This window comes from Pecten maximus, chromosome 4 (genome assembly GCF_902652985.1).
Source record: "Pecten maximus chromosome 4, xPecMax1.1, whole genome shotgun sequence".
Taxonomy (NCBI): domain Eukaryota; kingdom Metazoa; phylum Mollusca; class Bivalvia; order Pectinida; family Pectinidae; genus Pecten; species Pecten maximus.
In genome coordinates, this window is record NC_047018.1 from 17,343,070 (window position 1) to 17,370,193 (window position 27,124).

The window sequence follows — 27,124 nt, forward strand, 5'->3', positions numbered from 1 at the left end:
AAGATTAAGCTTCCACAGAGACTCTGATATTGAAGTTCTTGTTTACCTTTAAAAAATACAGGTTATTTTGAAGAATTTTCACCAAACATTATCTGGCCTGACAGACACACATATATTGATTCTGAAGCATCTAGAGCTAAACATCTCACTAGGTCATTCTAAATCTACACAATCTTATGAAAACAGAGATTATAACATCATTGTTCTTTCCAAAGACAACCTGTTTTTTTGTTTTTTGTTTTGTTCCTCAGTACAGAAAAAAGAAACAAGAGAATCAATGGGCCTGTATTGCTCACCTGCTTCTAATGCAACTTTGAAGATGATCTCAGTCATCTATGCAGATGCTAACCTGATAACAATAGCCACTTAGGAGTAGACTAGGTTTATTCATTTGATTTTCTCTTGTTTGTTGAGAAGTTGTTATTTAACAAACTTGACACATTTGACCCCTGTGACCACGAAAGTCAGTCAAGGTAACTCAAGAAAACAAAGTTGGTAGCCCTTAACTCCAGCATGCTACAGACCAAATATCAGGACTCTGAGCCTCTTGGTTATTAAAAAGAAGCAATTTAAAGATTTGAGCATATTTGACCCTGGTCACCTTGAACGAAGGTCAATGTCATTTATTTTGACAAACTTCACAGACCTTCATCGCAGCATGCTACAGGCCCAATAACAGCTCTTTGTGCCTTTTGGTTACAGACAGTTTGTCAGTTAAAGACTTTAGCACTTTTGACTTCTGTTAGATTGAATGTAGATCAAGGTCATTCATTCGAACACATTTGATAGACTTTCATCCAAGCATGCTGCAGGCCCAATATCAGCTCTCTTTGCCTTTCATTTATTGAGAAGAATTTATCTAAAGATTTTACCAAATTAAATTTTACCTGTGACCTTCAATATAAGGTCAAGGTCATTCATTTAAACAAACATGATATTCCTTCATCCCAGCATACTACAGGCCCAACATAAGGTTCCTTGGTCTCTTGGTTATTTAGAAAATGTCGTTCAAAGATTTCACCATATTCAGGCAGGTGAGCAAATAACTATCACTGAGCTTTCATACACTTATCATCAGCAAATTCAATAAGCCAAACTTTACGTAATCTAATAAAGCATTAAGTTAGCTAGGCATCTGCAATGATCCAATTTCAGTGTGCGTCATATATCTCTGTTACTGAATCATTGAGCTCTTGACACAAAGTGATACAGATGTATTCTGTTGATACGTCAGCACCTATGAATCCCGTTGAAGGGGGAAATAAAGTTCCTGATAAGGTTTTATATAGCTAACATATGATATATAGAGGTTCCCCAACAAGTGTTGATGGTTTATCATGTTTATCTTACTCAAGTTAGTTAATTGTCAAATTTTGAAAACACACAAACTTAAGTACACAACCCAAATGCTTCCTCCCTCCCCAACACTTTCTCTCTCTATCTCTTCTACCCCAAACACTTCCTCTCTCCCAACCTAACCCAAACACTTCCTCTCTCCCAACCTAACCCAAACACTTTCTATTCCCTAACCCCACCCAAACACTTCCTTTCTGTCCCTCTTCTACCCCAAACACTTCCTCTCTCCCAACTCCTACCCAACACTTCCTCTTCTCCAACCCCTACCAAACACTTCCTCTTCTCTAACCCCTACCCAACAATTCCTCTTCTCCAACCCCTACCCAACACTTCCTCTCCTCCAACCCCTACCCAACACTTCCTCTCCCCCCAACCCCTACCCAACACTTCCTCTCCCCCCCAACCCCTACCCAACAATTCCTCTCCCCCAACCCCTACCAAACACTTCCTCTTCTCCAACCCCTACCCAACAATTCCTCTCCTCCCAACCCCTACCCAACACTTCCTCTCCCCCCAACCCCTACCAAACACTTCCTCTTCTCCAACCCCTACCAAACACTTCCTCTCCCCACAACCCCTACCCAACACTTCCTCTCCCTCAACCCCTACCAAACACTTCCTCTCCCCCAACCCCTACCAAACACTTCCTCTCCCCCAACCCCTACCCAACAATTCCTCTCCCCAACCCCATCCCAACGCTTCCTTTCTGTCCCTCTTATACCCCCTACTCTCCCCTTTCCTTACAACTTACCCCTACTCTTTCCTAATCATTTTACTACAGTATAAGAACGGATCTCTACAAGACAACAGAAATCTATCTTGCTCCTGCTACCTACTAAATCAGGTGAGCGACTGGATCTAAATGGACTCAGGGCAGAAAGATGGAACCTGATGCTCAGAAAACCTGATTCTTCAAATTTGTTTCATGGCCAACACTACATATAAAATGATACTTGAAATGGATTTTCCATCAGAGAAAAGTGCTAACATTGATCTTGCTAACAAAATCATCTCTATTATAGAAGCTATCATAGTGGCCGTTGTCTGAATTTACTCCCGATGGAAAGACCTTGTTATGCAAGTGGTATTGGAAGGGTAGCTATATCGGCTCCAACTGTATGTATAATGTCCTGTTATTTCCCTGAACAGTACTAGCACAGTAGTTTTGCTCCCAACTATAGAGCATAAATATAACTGTGACTAACAAGATCTTAAATATCAGCCAAATACAATGTAGCTACCTTAGGCCAGCACACGTCCAGAGATTTACATAATGAGAAGTTAGGAAAGACATTTAGCCTGTGATACAGATTTAGATTTTAAGACGGAAACTTAAACATAAAATTTGTTTCCTTAAAACAATTATGAATTAATTGAAATAAAAACATTAATTTTCAAAAAGGTAAAACTTCATTATTTGGGTCATAATAATCTCTTCTCAGTACACAGTACACAGCCTTCCCAATACATACACTCACAAATCTTGAAGACCCTAAATGAAGATACAATTTTTTTTGTTGTTGTTGATGATGATGAGAGTCTAAGGTCAAAATATAAGAAGCAGTGACCTTATTCAGGTATGTGACATGTATAGTCACAATGATGTACCAAAACACAATTGGAAGATTTTATAGTGATTAGTAAGCCCTAGTAATTCAAATGTCAAAATTTCAGTCATCGTAAATCTTTTGGAACTGGACGCAATACCACCATTCTAAGATTGGTTCTGGACACCATCATTCTCAGATTGGTACTGGACATAAAGCCATCATTCTAAGATTGGTTCTGGACACCATCATTCTCAGATTGGTACTGGACACCATCATTCTAAGATTGGTACTGGACACCATCATTCTAAGATTGGTACTGGACACCGTCATTCTAAGATTGGTACTGGACACCATCATTCTAAGATTGGTACTGGACATAAAGCCATCATTCTATGATTGGTACTGGACACCATCATTCTAAGATTGGTACTGGACACCATCATTCTCAGATTGGTACTGGACACCATCATTCTAAGATTGGTACTGGACACCATCATTCTAAGATTGGTACTGGACACCATCATTCTAAGATTGGTACTGGATACCATCATTCTAAGATTGGTACTGGATACCATCATTCTAAGATTGGTACTGGACACCATCATTCTAAGATTGGTACTGGACACCATCATTCTAAGATTGGTACTGGACACCACCATTCTAAGATTGGTACTGGACACCACCATTCTAAGATTGGTACTTGATACCATCATTCTAAGATTGGTACTGGACACCATCATTCTAAGATTGGTACTGGACACCACCATTCTAAGATTGGTACTGGATACCATCATTCTAAGATTGGTACTGGACACCACCATTCTAAGATTGGTACTGGACACCATCATTCTAAGATTGGTACTGGACACCATCATTCTAAGATTAGTATTGGTCACCATCATTCTAAGATTGGTACTGGACACCATCATTTTAAGATTGGTACTAGATACCACCATTTTAAGATTGGTACTAGACACCATCATTTTAAGATTGGTACTAGATACCATCATTCTAAGATTGGTACTTGACATAAAGCCATCATTCTAAGATAGGTACTGGTCACCATCATTCTAAGATTGGTACTGGTCACCATCATTCTAAGATTGGTACTGGACACCATCATTCTAAGATTGGTACTGGACACCATCATTCTAAGATTGGTACTGGTCACCATCATTCTAAGATTGGTACTGGACACCATCATTCTAAGATTGGTACTGGACACCATCATTCTAAGATAGGTACTGGTCACCATCATTCTAAGATTGGTACTGGTCACCACCATTCTAAGATTGGTACTGGACATAAAGCCATCATTCTAAGATTGGTACTGGTCACCATCATTCTAAGATTGGTACTGGACACCATCATTCTAAGATTGGTACTGGACACCATCATTCTAAGATTGGTACTGGTCACCATCATTCTAAGATTGGTACTGGACATAAAGCCATCATTCTAAGATTGGTACTGGTCACCACCATTCTAAGATTGGTACTGGACACCATCATTCTAAGATTGGTACTGGACACCATCATTCTAAGATTGGTACTGGTCACCATCATTCTAAGATTGGTACTGGACATAAAGCCATCATTCTAAGATTGGTACTGGTCACCACCATTCTAAGATTGGTACTGGACACCATCATTCTAAGATTGGTACTGGACACCGTCATTCTAAGATAGGTACTGGTCACCATCATCCTAAGATAGGTACTGGTCACCATCATCCTAAGATAGGTACTGGTCACCATCATCCTAAGATAGGTACTGGACATAAAGCCACCATTCTAAGATTGGTACTGGACACCATCATTCTAAGATTGGTACTGGTCACCATCATCCTAAGATTGGTACTGGACATAAAGCCACCATTCTAAGATAGGTACTGGTCACCATCATTCTAAGATTGGTACTGGACACCACCATTCTAAGATTGGTACTTGATACCATCATTCTAAGATTGGTACTGGACACCATCATTCTAAGATTGGTACTGGACACCACCATTCTAAGATTGGTACTGGATACCATCATTCTAAGATTGGTACTGGACACCACCATTCTAAGATTGGTACTGGACACCATCATTCTAAGATTGGTACTGGACACCATCATTCTAAGATTAGTATTGGTCACCATCATTCTAAGATTGGTACTGGACACCATCATTTTAAGATTGGTACTAGATACCACCATTTTAAGATTGGTACTAGACACCATCATTTTAAGATTGGTACTAGATACCATCATTCTAAGATTGGTACTTGACATAAAGCCATCATTCTAAGATAGGTACTGGTCACCATCATTCTAAGATTGGTACTGGTCACCATCATTCTAAGATTGGTACTGGACACCATCATTCTAAGATTGGTACTGGACACCATCATTCTAAGATTGGTACTGGTCACCATCATTCTAAGATTGGTACTGGACACCATCATTCTAAGATTGGTACTGGACACCATCATTCTAAGATTGGTACTGGACACCATCATTCTAAGATAGGTACTGGTCACCATCATTCTAAGATTGGTACTGGACACCACCATTCTAAGATTGGTACTGGACATAAAGCCATCATTCTAAGATTGGTACTGGTCACCATCATTCTAAGATTGGTACTGGACACCATCATTCTAAGATTGGTACTGGACACCATCATTCTAAGATTGGTACTGGTCACCATCATTCTAAGATTGGTACTGGACATAAAGCCATCATTCTAAGATTGGTACTGGTCACCACCATTCTAAGATTGGTACTGGACACCATCATTCTAAGATAGGTACTGGACACCATCATTCTAAGATTGGTACTGGTCACCATCATTCTAAGATTGGTACTGGTCACCATCATTCTAAGATTGGTACTGGACACCATCATTCTAAGATTGGTACTGGACACCATCATTCTAAGATTGGTACTGGACACCATCATTCTAAGATTGGTACTGGACACCGTCATTCTAAGATAGGTACTGGTCACCATCATCCTAAGATAGGTACTGGTCACCATCATCCTAAGATAGGTACTGGACATAAAGCCACCATTCTAAGATTGGTACTGGACACCATCATTCTAAGATTGGTACTGGTCACCATCATCCTAAGATTGGTACTGGACATAAAGCCACCATTCTAAGATAGGTACTGGTCACCATCATTCTAAGATTGGTACTGGTCACCATCATCCTAAGATTAGTACTGGACATAAAGCCACCATTCTAAGATAGGTACTGGTCACCATCATTCTAAGATTGGTACTGGTCACCATCATCCTAAGATTAGTACTGGACATAAAGCCACCATTCTAAGATTGGTACTGGACACCATCATTCTAAGATTAGTACTGGACATAAAGCCACCATTCTAAGATTGGTACTGGTCACCATCATTCTAAGATTGGTACTGGACACTATCATTCTAAGATTGGTACTGGTCACCATCATCCTAAGATTAGTACTGGACATAAAGCCACCATTCTAAGATAGGTACTGGTCACCATCATTCTAAGATTGGTACTGGTCACCATCATTCTAAGATTGGTACTGGACACCATCATTCTAAGATTGGTACTGGACACCATCATTCTAAGATTGGTACTGGTCACCATCATTCTAAGATTGGTACTGGACACCATCATTCTAAGATTGGTACTGGATACCATCATTCTAAGATTGGTACTGGACACCATCATTCTTAGATTGGTACTGGACAACATCATTCTAAGATTGGTACTGGACACCATCATTCTAAGATTGGTACTGGACACCATCATTCTAAGATTGGTACTGGACACCATCATTCTAAGATTGGTACTGGACAACATCATTCTAAGATTGGTACTGGACAACATCATTCTAAGATTGGTACTGGACAACATCATTCTAAGATTGGTACTGGACAACATCATTCTCAGATTGGTACTGGACACCATCATTCTAAGATTGGTACTGGTCACCATCATTCTAAGATTGGTACTGGACACCATCATTCTAAGATTGGTACTGGACAACATCATTCTAAGATTGGTACTGGACATAAAGCCACCATTCTAAGATTGGTACTGGACACCATCATTCTAAGATTGGTACTGGACACCATCATTCTAAGATTGGTACTGGTCACCATCATTCTAAGATTGGTATTGGACACCATCATTCTAAGATTGGTACTAGACACCATCATTTTAAGATTGGTACTGGACATAAAGCCACCATTCTAAGATTGGTACTGGACACCATCATTCTAAGATTGGTACTGGACACCATCATTCTAAGATTGGTACTGGACACCATCATTCTAAGATTGGTACTGGACACCATCATTCTAAGATTGGTACTGGTCACCATCATTCTAAGATTGGTATTGGACACCATCATTCTAAGATTGGTACTAGACACCATCATTCTAAGATAGGTACTGGACATAAAGCCACCATTCTAAGATTGGTACTGGACACCATCATTCTAAGATTGGTACTGGACAACATCATTCTAAGATTGGTACTGGACACCATCATTCTAAGATTGGTACTGGACAACATCATTCTAAGATTGGTACTGGACACCATCATTATAAGATTGGTACTGGACACCATCATTCTAAGATTGGTACTGGACAACATCATTCTAAGATTGGTACTGGTCACCACCATTCTAAGATTGGTACTGGACACCATCATTCTAAGATTGGTACTGGTCACCACCATTCTAAGATTGGTACTGGTCACCACCATTCTAAGATTGGTACTGGACACCATCATTCTAAGATAGGTACTGGTCACTATCATTCTAAGATTGGTACTGGACATAAAGCCATCATTCTAAGATTGGTACTGGACAACATCATTCTAAGATTGGTACTGGACACCATCATTCTAAGATTGGTACTGGTCACCATCATTCTAAGATTGGTACTGGTCACCATCATTCTAAGATTGGTACTGGACATAAAGCCACCATTCTAAGATTGGTACTGGACACCATCATTCTAAGATTGGTACTGGTCACCATCATTCTAAGATTGGTACTGGACACCACCATTCTAAGATTGGTACTGGTCACCATCATTCTAAGATTGATACTGGACACCATCATTCTAAGATTGGTACTGGACACCACCATTCTAAGATTGGTACTGGACACCATCATTCTAAGATTGGTACTGGACACCATCATTCTAAGATTGGTACTGGACACCATCATTCTAAGATTGGTACTGGTCACCATCATTCTAAGATTGGTACTGGACAACATCATTCTAAGATTGGTACTGGTCACCATCATTCTAAGATTGGTACTGGTCACCATCATTCTAAGATTGGTACTAGACACCATCATTCTAAGATAGGTACTGGACATAAAGCCACCATTCTAAGATAGGTACTGGTCACCACCATTCTAAGATTGGTACTGGACACTATCATCCTAAGATTGGTACTGGACATAAAGCCACCATTCTAAGATTGGTACTGGTCACCACCATTCTAAGATTGGTACTGGACACCATCATTCTAAGATTGGTACTGGTCACCACCATTCTAAGATTGGTACTGGTCACCACCATTCTAAGATAGGTACTGGATACCATCATTCTAAGATTGGTACTGGACAACATCATTCTAAGATTGGTACTGGACACCATCATTCTAAGATTGGTACTGGTCACCACCATTCTAAGATTGGTACTGGTCACCACCATTCTAAGATTGGTACTGGTCACCACCATTCTAAGATTGGTACTGGACATAAAGCCATCATTATAAGATTGGTACTGGTCACCATCATTCTAAGATAGGTTCTGGACACCATCATTCTAAGATTGGTACTGGACACCATCATTCTAAGATTGATACTAGACACCATCATTCTAAGATTGGTACTGGACACCATCATTCTAAGATTGATACTAGACACCATCATTCTAAGATTGGTACTGGACACCATCATTCTAAGATACACCCACAGATATTTCTTTAAAGATCCCATATGAAGCAGTACTGTAGATATGCCCCAGAAGTTGTTTTCCTTATGAAGCATTAAAGTTAAGATACAGATCACAACAAACCATTTCTGGTTTGCAAAATATTATCTCCCCAAGAGGTATGTTAAATTTTGTGGGATGGAACAATGGCCCAAAATCTGCATAATCCTGCATAAAAAGTACCTACTAAACACATCCACACATGTTGTATTTGCCTATGAGACATACATATCAGCTACGAATCTCATCAACACATGTTGTCATACTAGCCCATGAGAAGTACCTATGAGACATACCCATGAGATGTACCCATGAGACGTACCCATGAGACGTACCCATGAGACGTACCCATGAGACGTACCCATGAGACGTACCCATGAGACGTATCCATGAGACGTATCCATGAGACGTACCCATGAGAGGTACCCATGAGACGTACCCATGAGACGTACCCATGAGACGTACCCATGAGACGTACCCAGGAGACGTACCCATGAGACGTACCCATGAGACATACCCATGAGACATACCCATGAGATGTATCCATGAGACGTATCTATGAGACGTACCCATGAGAGGTACCCATGAGACGTACCCATGAGACGTACCCATGAGAGGTATCCATGAGACGTACCCATGAGACGTACCCATGAGACGTACATATCAGCTATGAATTACATCCACACATGTTGTGTTAGCCCAAGAGACACTCATATGTATCGGTAACGAAACACTCATATCATATCACATTCATTGATGAGACATCAGTAACAAATCCATACATCCTTATACACTTACTATAATCCTCATCAGTAACAAATCCATACATCCTTATACACTTACTATAATCCTCATCAGTAAGAAATCCATACATCCTTATACACTTACTATAATCCTCATCAGTAACAAATCCATACATCCTTATACACTTACTATAATCCTCATCAGTAAGAAATCCATACATCCTTATACACTTACTATAATCCTCATCAGTTACAAATCCATACATCCTTATACACTTACTATAATCCTCATCAGTAAGAAATCCGATGTCGTCCAGACTGAGACTCTGGTGATTTTGGTCGTGTACCATGCCTGTCATGTCCATACCCTGGGCCATGTTGTAAGGCGGTATAGTGTGCATCCCCATCGGCTGTGCTGTAAAAATGAATGGTCAAGGGTACAGAAACGTGCTGTAAAAACGAATGGTCAAGGGTACAGAAACATGACTGTGCTGTAAAAATGAAAGGTCAAGGTTACAGAAACATATGCTGTAAAAATGAATGGTCCCATTTCAGAACCCGATGAATATTTTTCTGGTTCAAAAGTTACAAATCCTTTGGCCAGGACAGCACCAAGAGCACACAAACAGTGTTAAAATAAGATTACTTTGAAAATGTTAACAGAAGAAGTAATGTAATTATTTGTCTCCCATGTCTCGCTTTGACAGTTTAGTTAGTTTAATGCAAACTCTAAAATTCTCAAAAATTTCTGTACATTTTCAAAAAACAATCAAAAAAAAACTCGACTAAATAATATGAAAGCACCATGTCATTGAGATTTATAAATATTGATGCATTGCAAAACAATTATCAAATTTTGTGAAATCACTGATTCTCAAAATTCACCTTAAAATCTTATTTTCAAGTGAGAATAAAATCCCACCGTATTTACTAAGGAATTAATTCCAATTTGTCTATAAACCAATTTGAAAAACAATTAGAGAAGCAATAATTTTCAAAATTCCATATCAATTTCTCAAAATCTGAGTTTTTAGTCCAAAAATACAGCAAATAATTAAAATTCATGTAATCTGTAGGATGTGTTGAAATGTCCATACTACAATCCTACTATATTATTCCAGGTCTGGTTTGAATAAAATTGATACATTTTGAGAGACTTGGCTGAACACAAAGATTCCGAGCATGCCTAATCCGTGCAGTCACTGGACCATAAATTCTGGATGATTTTGTGTAACTGAAGGCTGTGTTAGTGTGTCCACTACATGATCTAAGGAAAAACTTTGGTTAAAATTGGACTTTTAATTTTTGAGCAACAGATCTGAAATTAAAGCTCTTAAGTGAATATTGATGACACTGCCGTCAACATCACTGTTGGAAAATAACACTGTAGCCTCACTTCAAAACTAATTCTAACTAAACATTGATAAAATGAACATGGTGTTCTGGATAGGATGTACTATCAATCAGAGGTACCATATTCAGTATTAAAGTCAGCTGGGAAAGAATTTAAACGGAGATGTTTGTTTCTTATCGGTTTTATATGTATTTGATAGCCTGACTCACAGTAAAGTTTATATTCATGATACACTTAATATGGAGAGAATTCCCAAAAGTTGTCAATGTAGTCATTGATAACAAATATCAAAAAAATATAATGTGTTTTTTGTGTGTCTACATATCAATATCCTGTCCATGTTCCCAGACAATATACTTCTGACCCCGTGTTATAAATCAGTGATTCTGATAATACAGTATAATGTACAGACAACATTTACTGTGGACCTCATTATACAGTATAAGGTACAGACAACATTTACTGTGGACCTCATTATACAGTATAAGGTACAGACAACATTTACTGTGGAACCTCATTATACAGTATAAGGTACGGACAACATTTACTGTGGACCTCATTATACAGTATAAGGTACGGACAACATTTACTGTGGACCTCATTATACAGTATAAGGTACAGACAACATTTACTGTGGACCTCATTATACAGTATAAGGTACAGACAACATTTACTGTGGACCTCATTATACAGCATAAGGTACAGACAACATTTACTGTGGACCTCATTATACAGTATAAGGTACAGACAACATTTACTGTGGACCTCATTATACAGTATAAGGTACAGACAACATTTACTGTGGACCTCATTATACAGTATAAGGTACGGACAACATTTACTGTGGACCTCATTATACAGTATAAGGTACGGACAACATTTACTGTGGACCCCATTATACAGTATAAGGTACAGACAACATTTACTGTGGACCTCATTATACAGTATAAGGTACAGACAACATTTACTGTGGACCTCATTATACAGTATAAGGTACAGACAACATTTACTGTGGACCTCATTATACAGTATAAGGTACAGACAACATTTACTGTGGACCTCATTATACAGTATATAAGATAGGGACATTTGTACCAACTGACAGGTCAATACAAACATGTGATGAATTTTCATTTAGTTAGCAAATACTGGTGACTGTTTACATTTCCTTCTAACAAATGATCGTAATGTTTCTGACAAACATAGACCCTGATCAATCAACCTTTTCCAGATAGTATATCCGGTGTATAAATACTTGTAGCACTTCCAGTCTTCATTGATGACACTTCGCTGGTGAACGATGCCATACAAAAACAGCACGTTATCATTATTTCCGCCATATTGATCAATTAACCATACTCTGATTCCTCTGTGAAAAGTTGTATTGATATACAATGCTGGCTCTTACAGGTGTGGATCAGAGAGCTTCTACTACAGTCCACAGCATCATGGTATTTTGCCCTTTTCCCCAAAAAATACAGTGATTTTTTACTTACATCACAGAGTTTCGATGCATTTTTTTGAGATTCATAATAAAGAATTTTCCAATAATCTACAACTTCACCATTTTTAAAGGAAGGCTTCATTTTTTGCTGCATTTGATGCAAAAATAACATTCCAGAAAAAAAGATACCTTTAAAACTACACAAAATACAGGTCCTCTTCATAATTTAGGCACTGCTAGGTCATGACCTCCAGCTATTAGAAGTGTACTGTCCTTAACATATTTCATATAAACACTGTTGCTGTACCAAACCATGCATTGAACTGAGGGAGACAATTTTAAAAGAGAAGTTACATATTCTGAGAACTTACACAAATATTGTTGTAGCTTTTCAAATTTAGGACCATGCTGGTAACGCGCGAGCTTCAAGTGAACCATCTGGCCTGTTTTACGGAGAACCTCCACAGCCTCATGGTTTGAAAATCCTGTCAAAACCTGGTTGTCTACCTGTAAACAAGCAAAACTATCATTTAAAAAAAAAACAAAAAAACAACAGCTTATGGTCAAATCTGTCCCAAAGGCCAGCTGTATATAACAAAAACCCTCACAACATTAGGTATTAAGAGCTCAGTCTGTAGAGCACCAACCTTTTGAAAATCTGAGGTGTGTGGTTCATTTCTAAACACAGCCATTTATGTTTCTCAGTAAGCTGATATCGTGGACCATTCTCTACAGTTCTGATTGTGTCCTTGGTCAAGACACTTTACTTTAATTGCTCTGATATGCCAGATCTCTTTCGTACGTTAGTGAAATAGTCACCAGCTTCTTTAAGGAGATGCCATGTTTTAAAATGTTCCTGGCTATTGATTTGGCAAAAAACAAGCAAACGAATAAACTTCATAGCATGTTGTTTCTAAATAATCCATTTACACAAAGTCACCACCTGACTTGCGGAATTCTCACCTGTATAATTTGATCATTTACTTGTATCCTGCCATCTTGAGCTGCCGCGCTTCCCTCACCAATGCTTTTGACGAAGATGCCACAGAGCTCATCTGCAAATATGTCATTAAATGCTTAGATACACACTGTTTGAAAGACATAAAATGATATGCTTTCTTTGCTATTTTTGTGGGGTTTTTTTTGTTTTCAATTGGTCTGCATCGACGGCTGTTGATTGTAATTTTGTTCACTGACAAAGGAAACATGACTTTATAAACTTACAACAGAGATTCCCCACAAATGAAATATATGGAATATTCACAGAATTAACTATCAAAATCTGAGATGAAGTTCTGTAGTTTGGCCTCCATAAATGTCACATACCTGGAGAGTTCTCGCGACCTACATAGCCAGCGATAGTGATACCGAGGCCCTGGTCATCCTTCATAAGGTCCACATCGAAATACTCCACCTCTGGGAACTCGGGAGGCTACACAATGTCAAAACTTTAAATTAAGGAAATGACTCTAAATATCTATTCTGTTAAATGTCAAAACTTTAAATAATGCCAGCAAAAAATGTGTTTAACAGTGCTTTAATCATTTGAAATTTGTGTAAAAAGAATGGGTCAATGGGTTGAATCAAGAGGTATTAAAATTAAACCTATTTTGCTGAAGAGATGTTTTAATCTTTATGTCTCAAGTGATATTCATCCTTTTGGTTAACAGAAGAATTAATAAAGCAAAACCCTGACATATAGTGGCCAAGGTTTTATCACCAAACCCTTTATAGTGCCTATATCCCTCTTCATAATGGCATTCTCCAGATCAATTACGACAGTGTAACGAGGGATTACTTCCGAACTCCAGTACCAGTGATTTTCGGGATTAGGTAATTTGAGTTTTGGTCTCCAGTTCTGTGGAACTTACTCAAACTCTGTGTACCCATTATATGTATGTAATATCTTTCTGTATTGGGATTCATATTGAAACAGTGTTCTGGACACACCAGGAAAAATCCTACAACAATTACTGCCACACTTACTATATGGACTTGTACAAGGCCGTCCATGCTCTGCTGTTGTTGCAGTTGTTGCTGCTGCTGTTGTTGAAGGTTGTCTTCAGACATTGCTTGAATGTCTGTGCCCTCCAAGAATCGGTTTATCTGCTGGATGTGGTCGTCCAACTGGTGTGTCGGTACGATTGGGGCGTGAGGCACAGGAATAGGTGAGGGCTCCATTACAGGCCGGGCCACAATCAGACGAACATGGCTGCCCGACTGGCGTAGGACTGACGCGACTTGTTCAGACCCCATACCTCGAACGTTGACATCACCTATCTGAAGTACATGGTCGCCACTGTGAAGTCTTCCATTCTGTGGAGAAACAAGATCTTTAGAAACAATCTGGTAGGAGGTAGTATATTTTACACTATGTGGTATGCCATACTTTTAAAGAAAGAATTGTGAGAAATGGTACGTCTCTCCCGTCCAACTTTGTCAGTATAGACACCTTGTCATAATAGTAATTAAATTTTAAGCAATCTCAATAATTCACTATAATTTCTGCATTTTCTTCCCAAAAACAATCAAACAGACATCTATGCCATATTAATGAAATGATAGTATGGAAGCACCCTTTATATATAAGTTATACACTTGTGTAAATATTGATGCATTTCAAAAGAAATAGGAAATTTTGCAAAATCACTAATTCTCAAAATACACCTCAATAAATATAAGATATTTTTACCCCAAAAAATCTCTCTTTCTGAAAAATTAGAAGTAAACTCCTTTGGAAGTATTACAGACCTTGTTCTAATTTGACTATAAACTAATTTGTAAGCCAATTGGAGTAGCGATTATTATCCTGTTTTGTAGAATCCACCACCTGTATGAAAACCTGTCATGAGGAAATGGTACATGTTATTGTACTTCAGGGCTACGACAGTTACTACAAAACTATAACTCACCAAGTCAGCCACTCCACCTGGTAAAATGGTCTTAACCACTACCCCTGTACTCCGGCCACCGATGATACCAAAACCCAGTCCTGTCCCATCATTGATCAGGTCAATTACTTCAATTTGGGTCCATTCTGTATTCAACTGCAAATATAATCATTGTTATAAAAATATGTGGTCTAATAACGTTGAACAAACCCAGTCCTCATAATGATTTCTGTTCCCTTTCATCTGTAGTTATTTTATAATGACAGTGACCACTGTCCATTTCTCCAAGGACGCTACTCCTTTCACTTAATTATGTAAGGGGGAGATGAGTGTGAAAATTCATGCAGTCATCAATATAAATCAATAAAAATCCATAAAATCCAGAGAGCTGGAAAACATTTGATTGACCTCGACTTACATGGGAGGAGTCGTTGATGAAGCAAAAGATCTTTTGAAACACATGAACTTATTTATATAGGTCTCCATTCGGAACAGATGGACTTATTTATATAGGTCTCCATTCGGAACAGATGGACTTATTTATATAGGTCTCCTTTCGGAACACATGGACTTATTTATATAGGTCTCATTGAACGTGTTCAAAAGTATCTACATTAATCAATATCTTGTTCATGTTTGGCCAGCGTTCTATCAAGTTTTACTTCGGACTATGGTTTTACCATATCAGTAGAATCTTCTTTTTTTTCTAACCTTTTAAGGTTCATGTAAATAGAAAATCCAATGATATTTTACAAGCCTAATAAATCACTATTCTGGTGTACGTAACTTGACAAATTATTAATATGTATCATAGCTATCCATGAGTCTTGCTTTTGACATATAGCCTGTTAAGCTACCTGCTAATTGCAGCAAAACATGCATATAAGACAAAAGTTTCAGGAGAACACAGAACGAAAGACTCGTGTATAGCTATGTAACATCGATATTAACAATTGGTCAAGTTACTTGTTTTTAATTGCACTAGAACAGTGATGTATATACGCTTGTAAAACATCACTGTACATGTTATTTATATGAACCTTAAGATTTACCAATATTTCTGGCCCCTATTAATGAGCCGTACCCGATGTCCTTTAGTCATCTGGGTACTATATATATAGTGACTCAACAAAATGTATTACGCATCAAAATGACATTGGTTCGATTGCATTGATAGATCTATGAATGCAATTTCCTTGCTAGAGTTGATAAAGGGAATGGCAACAGAGATGTTAAGCTTTTACAAAATGTCTTTTTTGGAGTTGTATTTGCATGACAAACCAACTTTTCAGTGTATATCTTTAAAAGTGCATTCCAGGGTACATGTACATGATTATGTCAAATTTCCATTAGACCTCGATTGATTTACGAGGACATACGCTTTTGTATTTTTTCTCCAAATGTAATCGGATTTGTATGAATACAATATCTACCAGATAACAGCTCACAGTCATACAAAGTCAGTAAAAAATGTTTTAAGTCAATAAAAACAAAAATAAAGTATACACACATTTCAAAACTAATCCATTATGTTTACGTAGAACATAACAATGTCAAACATCTTTTAAAACCAAGAGATCAATGCAGTTTCACACTGAATTTTTTTTGTCAACCAAACAACTTTTTTCCACATCCAGGCACACAAATCATGAATATACATGAGAGAATGAAAGAAAACTTATAAATATTCATGAAAGAAAGAAAGAGAACTACATTTCTTTTAACACGTCATACTGACTGAAAAGTTTACATTTTTTGCAGAACTCACAAGCACACAAAAACCTTATACCAGCTGAATAAGTAATTCAGAAATGACGTCATCCCATAACCAAAGGGAGATAACCATCAATTAATTTAGTTTTATTTTACATCATATCAACAGCTGTAGTCATTTAATTCAGACAAACTGCTATATGTGCAAAATGCTGTGTGTGTTTTTGAAGACTGCAATATGTTTGTTTGTTTCCTTGTGATAGCAGGAACTGATGTTGACTTTAGGTACCTCACTGAAGAATACTGCTGAAGATACCCAGCAGGTCATCTAATCTGGTCACGTTGTACTGACAACGGGTGAACTACTTGAAACCAGTCATCCCGTGTAATCCCAAAAATGCTGAGCATTAAGCTGAGTAACAACTACCAATTTTTTAGACTCTTGCAATATCCAGCCTGGGGATAACACAAAGTCTTCGAACTCAAGAGGCAAATGCTCAACTAAATTAAGGCTATAAATTTTGAAGGTTAGTGCCAAGAGAGACATTAAAAAGAGAAAAGGTAATATCACAAATTTAGTCACCTCTTATGAATCATACAATGGGGCAACAGGAATAACACTATCTACAGGACAGAGGTAATCAACACTATCTACAGGACAGAGGTAATCATTGGATTTTGATAAAGAAGAATGCTTGGTATTGCAAAACATGTACCATGAAGCATGGCTCAGAAAAGTGTGGAAAACTGAGTGGATGGACTGACAGATGGATCAACAGACGGACAGACAAATGGGGAGGAAATGTTAACCACTGGTAGGGGACTAATATGTGAAATGCATGACAGGCAGAAGGACCTCCCAAGAGCGGAACGCTAAGTCTCCTCCACGACTTTGTCACATTGGGATTAGTACATACAAACAAAACACAACATAGCTCACTCAAATCAGCTGCAATTCCTAATTTGTTTTTTAAAAGTAGGTCAACGGTCACGGTCAAGGTCAGCAGGTCAGCAAATGTAGAACCAATGGAAAGGTTTCATCACAAGGATCACTTGTCAAATAGCTAAGCTGTATCCTCATTAGTATTCACACAACAGTGTTTTATTAAAACCTCAACCTAACTGTCTATAAACACAGACGCCGCCTCCAACATGGGGAGTACAGCAATACCTCCCCTAGACTTTGTACCGGTGAGCTAAAAAAAATTAATTTTAAACTTCAAGAATCTGATGTTGTTGCCTGAATTTGACCAGTTCGTTTCATGGACTAAACTCATTATTAGGTTTATGGTCCTTAATTTGGTAATTGAGAAGTTATTAATAGATTTTAGCATATTTAACCCCTGTGACATTGAATATAGGTCAAGGTCAGTCATTTGAACAAATTTGGTAGCCATTCATCCCAGCATATAACAGCACCAATATCAAGTCTCTGGTCTTCTTGGTTATTGAGAAGAGGTTGTATAGATGAAAAAGTTATCCTTCAGGCAGGTGAGCTAAAATTGGGGTGCATCTGTATAATCTAAATGGAATTCCTTTCAAAATGGTTAGATGGGGATGACTTTAATGCAACTCTGGTGATAATAACACAAACACACCTGCAAATTGGTACATGCACAGTGAAAGTCTTTTTATCTTTCACAATTATTTGCGATGACAGGTCAAAGAACCTACTTTTGGGGATAGATTGAACTAACTTGGCAGACTATGTTTTTAAGTGCCTCCGTACCAGGTAATAATAGAAACTCAACGGCAAAGTTAATTCTCAGCCTTCCTTCCAACCAAAGTGCATTAGTGTTTTACCCAAGCTACAACATGGCAGTCTTATTGCATTTCACCTTTATTAGATAAAACAGCACCCATCCCTTGTAAGCAGGAGATTTATAACATTAGTAGTGCCACTCCAGGTACCATCCTTATTAAAAAGTATCTTCTAATATACTGTTATACTATTACACAATACTGTGGAAGGAGAACATCTCAGTCAAGAGGCAATCTCCATCAATAACAACTATACTTCTGATTACAGGATAAACCATCTCTGGCAGAGACTACCTCTATTGATAGACAACCTCTGTTAAGAGACCATCTCTGTTATAAGACCACCTCTGTTAAGAGGCCAATTCTGATAAGTGACCATCTCTTATAAGACCACCTCTGTTAAGACACCACCTCTGTTGAAGAACCATCATTTTTACAAGACCACTTTTATTAAGAAACCACCATTGTTATGAGACCACCTCTGTTAAGGGACCACTAATGTTATGAGACCACCTCTGTTAAGGGACCACCATTGTTAGAGATACCTTTATTAAGGGATCACCATTGTTATGAGATCGCCTCTGTTTAAGAACCATCATTGTTATGAGGGAACTGCAAGAACCACTATTTTTACCTCTGTTGAAGGACCACCATTGTTACAAGACCACCTCTATAAAGAGACCACCATTGTTACAAGACCACCTCTATAAAGAGACCATAATTGTTACAAGACCACCATTATAAAGATACCACCATTGTTACAAGACCACCTCTATAAAGAGACCACCATTGTTACAAGACCACCTCTATAAAGAGACCATAATTGTTACAAGACCACCTCTATAAAGAGACCACCATTGTTACAAGACCACCTCTATAAAGAGACCACCATTGTTACAAGACCACCTCTATAAAGAGACCACCATTATTACAAGACCACCTCTATAAAGAGACCACCATTGTTACAAGACCACCTCTATAAAGAGACCACCATTGTTACAAGACCACCTCTATAAATAGACCACCATTGTTACAAGACCACCTCTATAAAGAGACCACCATTGTTATGAGACCACCTCTGTTAAAGGACCACTACTGTTACAAGACCACCTCTATAAAGAGACCACCATTGTTACAAGACCACCTCTATAAAGAGACCACCATTGTTACAAGACCACCTCTATAAAGAGACCACCATTGTTGCAAGACCACCTCTATTAAGAGACCACCATTGTTATGAGATCACCTCTGTAAAGAGACCACCATTGTAACAAGTCCACCTCTATAAAGAGACCACCATTGTTATGAGACCACCTCTGTTGAAGGACCACTACTGTTACAAGACCACCTCTATAAAGAGACCACCATTGTTATAAGACCACCATTATAAAGATACCACCATTGTTATAAGACCACCACTATAAAGAGACCACCATTGTTATAAGACCACCTCTATAAAGAGACCACCATTGTTATGAGATCACCTCTGTTGAAGGACCATGATTGTTACAAGACGACCACTGTTAAGAGACTACAATTGTTAAGAGAGAACCCCTGTTAAAAAAACACCTCCATGAAAAAGGCTGATTGTTTTTTATTCTAATGACTGTACTTGCATATAAATCATTATCCAGATTAAGATGTGCAACTTATCTTACAAATTCAGCAGCTAATTGATGTTGTTAACATCAATGTTTAATAGTAGATTGACTTTTCGGTACTTACTTACAAACTATTCTTATATATATTTTTTATGCAAAGCTACACTTTTCACTTATCCTATTAATTTTATCATATTAATTATACCTATATTCAAATATCAGATTAATTTGTATACAAATAAATAAATACTGAATGAACCATTGGTTAATCTACAAGATGGCGAACTGCCATAGTCAGAGAAAACTACCTATTAAGGTCAAAGTACCTTGTAACTACATATCACTTGACAAAAACATAGAAATAAAGGTTTAGCTCATCAAAGATCTCATGTATATTTTTATACCCCGGAGTGGCTGTTAAAATTCTTCGATCGTGTATGGAAATGCTTCTCAGCACCAAATTTTGCTAGCACCACCTACCTTATATGGACATTGCCAAATATGCAAAAGACCTTTATAATGGTATACATGTACATTACATATTCCTTTACAAACATACTTATCTAGCAACAGCAGTCTAATTTATACTAAAACATATATTTATCAGATCACTAGAAATGATGGTATCAATAAAATCTGTTTACCGGCTGTGCTTGAGTGATAGGCAGGTAATGCTCTTTGTGTGGGCGTCGGGTGTTGAGATAACACATGGTGGCTACTAGTGCCCCACAGATTGCGTCCTGGAAAGACTGACCCAGGTGAACATCCATCTAACATTCCATCACTGGTTCTAAGCACAACCACTCCAAGACACACTCTATAACCACTACACTTGACACTGTGACTATATTAGTTACGAACCCCACACAGAGACAATGCTCTATGTATTTTACAGTGTTGATGTCACCATAGTTCTCCACATTTGCGGTCATTATGAAGTTATTGCCACGACAACACGATGTTTATTCACTTTGCCAAGGTATCCAGTGTCACTACACCAAGAGTCAGTGCCTCACGGAAAGAGAGAGCCGTTTTACTAGAAGTTTAGATTTCCTCCGTTGTATGTGCTCTATCAACATACCCTCCTCTGTGTAAGGCTTGTGTGTTAGCTATAATCCAACAGCAACACAGCTTCATCATAACTAACAAATCCTTAAATCCTGTCAGAGACACTTCGACATCCTATAAGGAACATAAAATACCTATATAATAGTAATGCTAGTCACCTTATACTTACATTGAATGTGAAAACACTAAATTGTAGGATATTCCATACTGTGACTGAATTTTTTTTCCCCAAAAATTTTGTTCTGGAGACCTTGATTTTAATCGTTCAGAAATAAAATTGTAAAACAGCATGAAATGTATTTCAAGTACCAATGGTGACAAAGGTATCACACATTTAAGGACAAACTATCTTGTAAGCACTGTGAAATTTAACACTCCTTCAATAATCAAAGATACAGGAGAAGAAAGAGAATGAATTCCATGAATTGGTGACGTCCTATTGTAATAGTTGGCCTTTCTGAGCACCAAAGTCACTTCACAATCAAACATTATCTCACCAAGCTGAAGCATTTCATGGTCCCTGCAGGCAATAATATTTTCCAGATTTCGGTAAAATATCAGAGAGATTTATAAAGGTAACCACAAAGTTGAATTCGAAGCAATGCATTTCCAAATAGATAACTAGATTTACTCTGCCTTTCCCACACCAGTAACACAGAACAGTGTAATAGTAACACAACATTCAGAAAACACTTCTCTAATAACTTGTTGAGATGTTATACACATGCATTGTAATGCCAGCAATTTTCATAATCAGCGAGACTGATGCCGTATTTCTTCTTTTATGATCCCAAAAGGAAACGAAAAAATTCAATTGCTGCAATTCCAAATCCATAGTGTGCATAACTGAAAGAATTTTGAAAGCCTTGTGAAAAGTCGTACACAATTTCCATATACCTGGTGAGGCCCTCTTTCAGCAGTGAAATGGTACCTCCAAAGCGGAGATGTACCTCACCAATCGTGTATACAAAGCGATGTTAAGTAAGTGCCTGTGTTGACGCTGCACCAGTAGAAGGATGGGTACGGGAGAGAATAATATTGATCAGGGATGTGATTGTTGGCTCGGAGGTTTATCTGTGACTGGTGTATGACATAGTCATTAAGGGTATAGGCCTAGTGTACCATCAAATTCATCTTAACACCGCCTTTCTGACCCTAACCGTAGCCCAGGGACCTATCATAGCACCGCCTTTCTGACCGTAGCTATAACCCCGAGACATATTCTGGTCTACATGGAATCAAAACACAACAAAGTCATTGTTTTACTTATACAATCAATTATATTCAATGAGAAAACAAATAATTTAACCTATGAATATATGTATGACTTCATTTTCTGAGCTGTATCTTTTAAACACATGAACGGCCTTTCTAACAATCCTTATAGCAAGGATACAAGTAACAAGGAATCTAGATGTCTAATATTTACATAAATATCAAAACTTTCCCTTAATCTGATGCAACTTTTGTTGGGAAAACATGTCTCTAAGTAAAAAAAATTAAGAAATATTGACTCTATCAAACAACTGACTAGTTAATTATTCTTTCTAATATGTATAAACAAGAGGCTTAGTGGGCCTGCATCCCCAGTCTAGGTATTCATTAATCGACCTATTTTCCCCTTATAAAACATATGTAATGCTCTAATATTAGCTACCTCTTTGGTGCAGTGAATCGTCCAAATTAGGCAGTACATTATGATGCATACCAAATTTGAGCAAAATTCCTTCTTTTTCAAGACAGAGGTAGTAATTTCTTAAGATTTAAGCCATACAAATTTAATTATTTCTTCTGCTGAAAATGGGAAAAGGCAATTATTTTATTCTTTTTTTTTCCCTCCTTCAAAATCCTGAAAAATAAAAAGAGTGTATATGTTTTGTTCTTTCGAAAATAGGAAACAGCAGTTATTTTTATTCTTTTTTTTTTTCAAAATTCTGAAAATACTTCTTAACTTGACACTGTAAAAATTAATGATAAGCAATTAATATTTATTGAAAATCATCCTGCACTAAAAAGTAGGTACTCAAGATCAATTAGGGTCAAATTCGTTCATGTTTCTGGACAGTTTTAAAGTATGTCGTTACAAACTCCAGAGGAAGTTAAGTACTAAGTGACAATATATGGAGGTCGAATTCTGAGGCCATTTCTATAAAAAAAGTAAACATTCTTCAACAAAAAAACTATCAGCCTCCATTACAGAATTTTCGCATATACACTGCACTCAATGCTACCTGTCACCCGCATTTGTTTCCCACATCATGGAACATTAAATGTATACATCTTGCTCAGTTTCTATTGTATGCGATTTAGTGTTCAATATTAAAAAACTTTGTAAATGGCGGTGTTCCTAGGTTGATCTGTTTCTTTTAACTCAGGTTGGGTACTTTAACAGGATTATCTGTTAGATAGCAAAACATTGGCAGGAAAAAACAATCAGTATTATAGCAAGGGAGATGTTGAAACAGATGTTATAGTCGTGTGTTCAGTATTACAGTGAGGGAGATGTTGAAACAGGTGTTATAGTCAAATGTTCAGTATTATAGCAAGGTAGATGTTGAAATAGGTGTTACGGTTGAGTGTTCAGTATCACAGCGAGGGAGATGTTGAAACAGATGTTACGATTGTGTGTTCAGTATTACAGCGAGGGAGATGTTGAAACAGATGTTAAATTTGAGTGTTCAGTATTAATGCACCCCCATCCCCACCCCCATCCCCACCCCCACCCCGACTCCCACCATTATTCATTCCTCACCCTCACCTCGTCCCTCTCATCAATATATGTTTCCAGAGACATTTTACACAAGTTTTTCATTTTTGAAAAGGGTTAACTTTGACTTTTGACCTTCATTGAACTTTGACCAATGACCACCAAAATCTGATCAGGTGTGTATATATGTAGAGAACTTTATAAATCTGTCAAGGAGTACAAGAGATATCTGGTATACAGATGTATCACAGGATCCTTGGTATATAGTTACCCCTTTTATAAAGTAGATGCTTTAATTAAGCCGCCATATTTCAACTCCTCAGTTTTCTTTACACTAACTGTCAGGATATCAATTTGCCTGGGTCACAACTCAATATTTCACCTTAGATTTAACGAAAACATCTCTGTCTGTAAAGCCGTGCCTGATCATTTCTGCTGTCATTTATCAATATTCAAAACAACTCAATGATCATCTCAGCATTTCAATATCAACTGCTTCAAACCATGCAAACCTTTTACCAGTATTGGAATTCCTGCTATCAAAGTTGCACATCTTCTCAACAAGCTTAATATTCATTAACATTTAAACAACATGAGTTTAATTCTCTGGCACACTTTTGTTAAGACAAGAGGCCCAGAGGGCCTGAATGCTCACATACCCAGTAAGAAACAATGGCAAAATTAATGTTTCCAATATTCTTGTTGAACTTCTCAATTTGTTGGTGATATTTCTAAAAGAGGTGATATGATTCTTTGGTGCATTGGTAAATATCCATGTAAGAGTTTTGCATACTGATAGATTCATTGTCAGTTAGTGGCATTGGAATACCAAAAGTTACTTTTGTTGATTTTTTTTTTATTAAATCAAACAAAAACCATGTGAAACCCCTAACATGTAGCAATCGAAGCATGATGTTGATCATGTGTGTATATGTATAGTATACATTGTCATATATTTTATATTCTTCAATACAGACCTTGAAAATATGCCAAAGTCTTTTGTATGTCAAATCATTGTAATACTAAATCCTATAGATATATATACCTGCTGGCCAAATATCAGGCATATACCTTTTAAAGAATATCTTTTAAGTTTCTAAAATATTTGACCCCTAGCTGTGACTTTGAAAACAGTTCAAGCTCATTTATATGAGGAAAAATTATACCACTCCTAGGTACCTGAGGGAAAATTATCAGGCCTCTGGGCTTCCTGGAACTTGAAAAGATTCTCAAAAGGATTTCCCTATTTAACCCTGTGACCTTGAAAATGTCAATTGTATGGTGAGGAAACTTTATAGCACTTTATAGTCCTAGATGCCAACTGACCTCAAGAGTCGACTGCAACTTGAGATGAAGATTCTGGAAGTTTTTTTAACATATCTGATCTATTTCACCTTGAAAATAAGTCAAGGCCATAGTATTCTATACCTATTAGCCAAAAATGAGTACCCTGTACAGTCTTTTAGGACATGAACAGAAGTGTTTTTGCCTCATGTAACCTTGAAAATAGTTAAAGGTCATTTATATAGAGAAACTTCATAACATTCTGTCCTTGGTAACTGCTCACAAAATATCAGGCCTCCTTGGCCTTCTGGAACCTGAGAAAAAGATTCTTAAAATTTTTAATATATTTCACCCCTGTGATCTTGAAAAGAGGTCAAGGTCGATTATACAATGAAACTTAATTTATACAACTCTGTCCTAAATACCAGCTGATGGCAAATATGCCTCTGGGCTTTCTATGGTGTGAATATATATGATACTACTAATGATACTACATCTGTCATGGGGTTCATGAGTTATACAAGTTTTGTGGTACTGTTGCATGGACTATTAAGTATACAGTAACTAACATGTAGACAAGGGTATAACTATATAACCCAATTCACAAAGTAGAGGGTATAAAAAAACCGGGGTTGTCTCAATGTAGGTAAAACTACATGCAAAACTGATAAGTGGGTGCATTATGTTAGCACTTTTCAGAAGAATGTATAAAGACTAGCTAAAAAGAACTTATTTTTATTCAAAATCTGAGCTATAGGTGTATTGGAATGATTTTGTGGGCCCAAACACTCAACAACCATTGTTGTTTAGCTGGAATGACAGATGTCATTTCCCATTGTCTTCTAAAGTACTGCTGCATTTTGACTATTGAAATGTCAACTCATAAAAAGCTAAAGAAAGCCATACAGCAAAGATAGTCTAGGGAGAAATAAAACTTACTTATCGTCTATTATGGCTCACATTGGTTGCCAGCTGACTTTCTGGAATATATCCCTTCATCTATACATGTAGGTGGGATTTCAAAAGAAGCAGCTATGCCTTTTTCATTGTATCTTGGGCATAATTTGTGACAAATTTGGAATTGAAGCAATCAACATATAATTTAAGCCGATGAAGAATTTCATTTCCACAATACTTTAAATTTGCTTAAAGGGCAGTAACTTGATGCTTGTTGCTATTTTTCGGGGATGTTCTGATGATGTCCTTATTAGCAATGTGATACCAATTTTAAAGCTACCAAACCAGTACCAATTCCCAAAAATTTCCACAGTTGTGTTTCGGAAAAGTTTCGACCAGCCAAAACAGCTAGGTGTGACAGGCCCTTTAAGAAGTCTTGTACTTTTTTTGTATCAACTAAATGATGAATTAATAAAGGAAATTATCAGTTTACTTTATAGACTGCTTTCATTATTATTTTTCAAAACCAAGTTTCACTCAACAATCATTCATGTAGAAGTGTAAAATGTGTTGTGTTTTCATTCTTAAATAATATTGGTTTCTTATAATTAGTATAATGTAAACTTTCACTTGGACATGTAAACATGAGTGCTGCCCATACTTGTACCTGGCTCAGGTAAGTTCACATGGTTTGGATTGATTCTTTGCTCAAACTCAATCAGCCAACATGTAATAATATATAGGTTTGATGACAACTGCATTG

At 37.4% G+C, this 27,124-nt stretch overlaps 1 protein-coding gene across 1 annotated transcript in view; it reads right to left on the reverse strand.

Annotated features, from left to right (window-relative positions):
* Positions 1-27,124, reverse strand: part of LOC117325389 (multiple PDZ domain protein-like) — a 227,647-nt gene that overhangs the window by 145,319 nt on the left and 55,204 nt on the right. Inside the window, 6 exon segments of the mRNA XM_033881561.1 lie at positions 9,922-10,056; positions 12,811-12,946; positions 13,403-13,494; positions 13,766-13,871; positions 14,426-14,755; positions 15,352-15,486. Coding sequence (XP_033737452.1) covers positions 9,922-10,056; positions 12,811-12,946; positions 13,403-13,494; positions 13,766-13,871; positions 14,426-14,755; positions 15,352-15,486 — 934 coding nt within the window.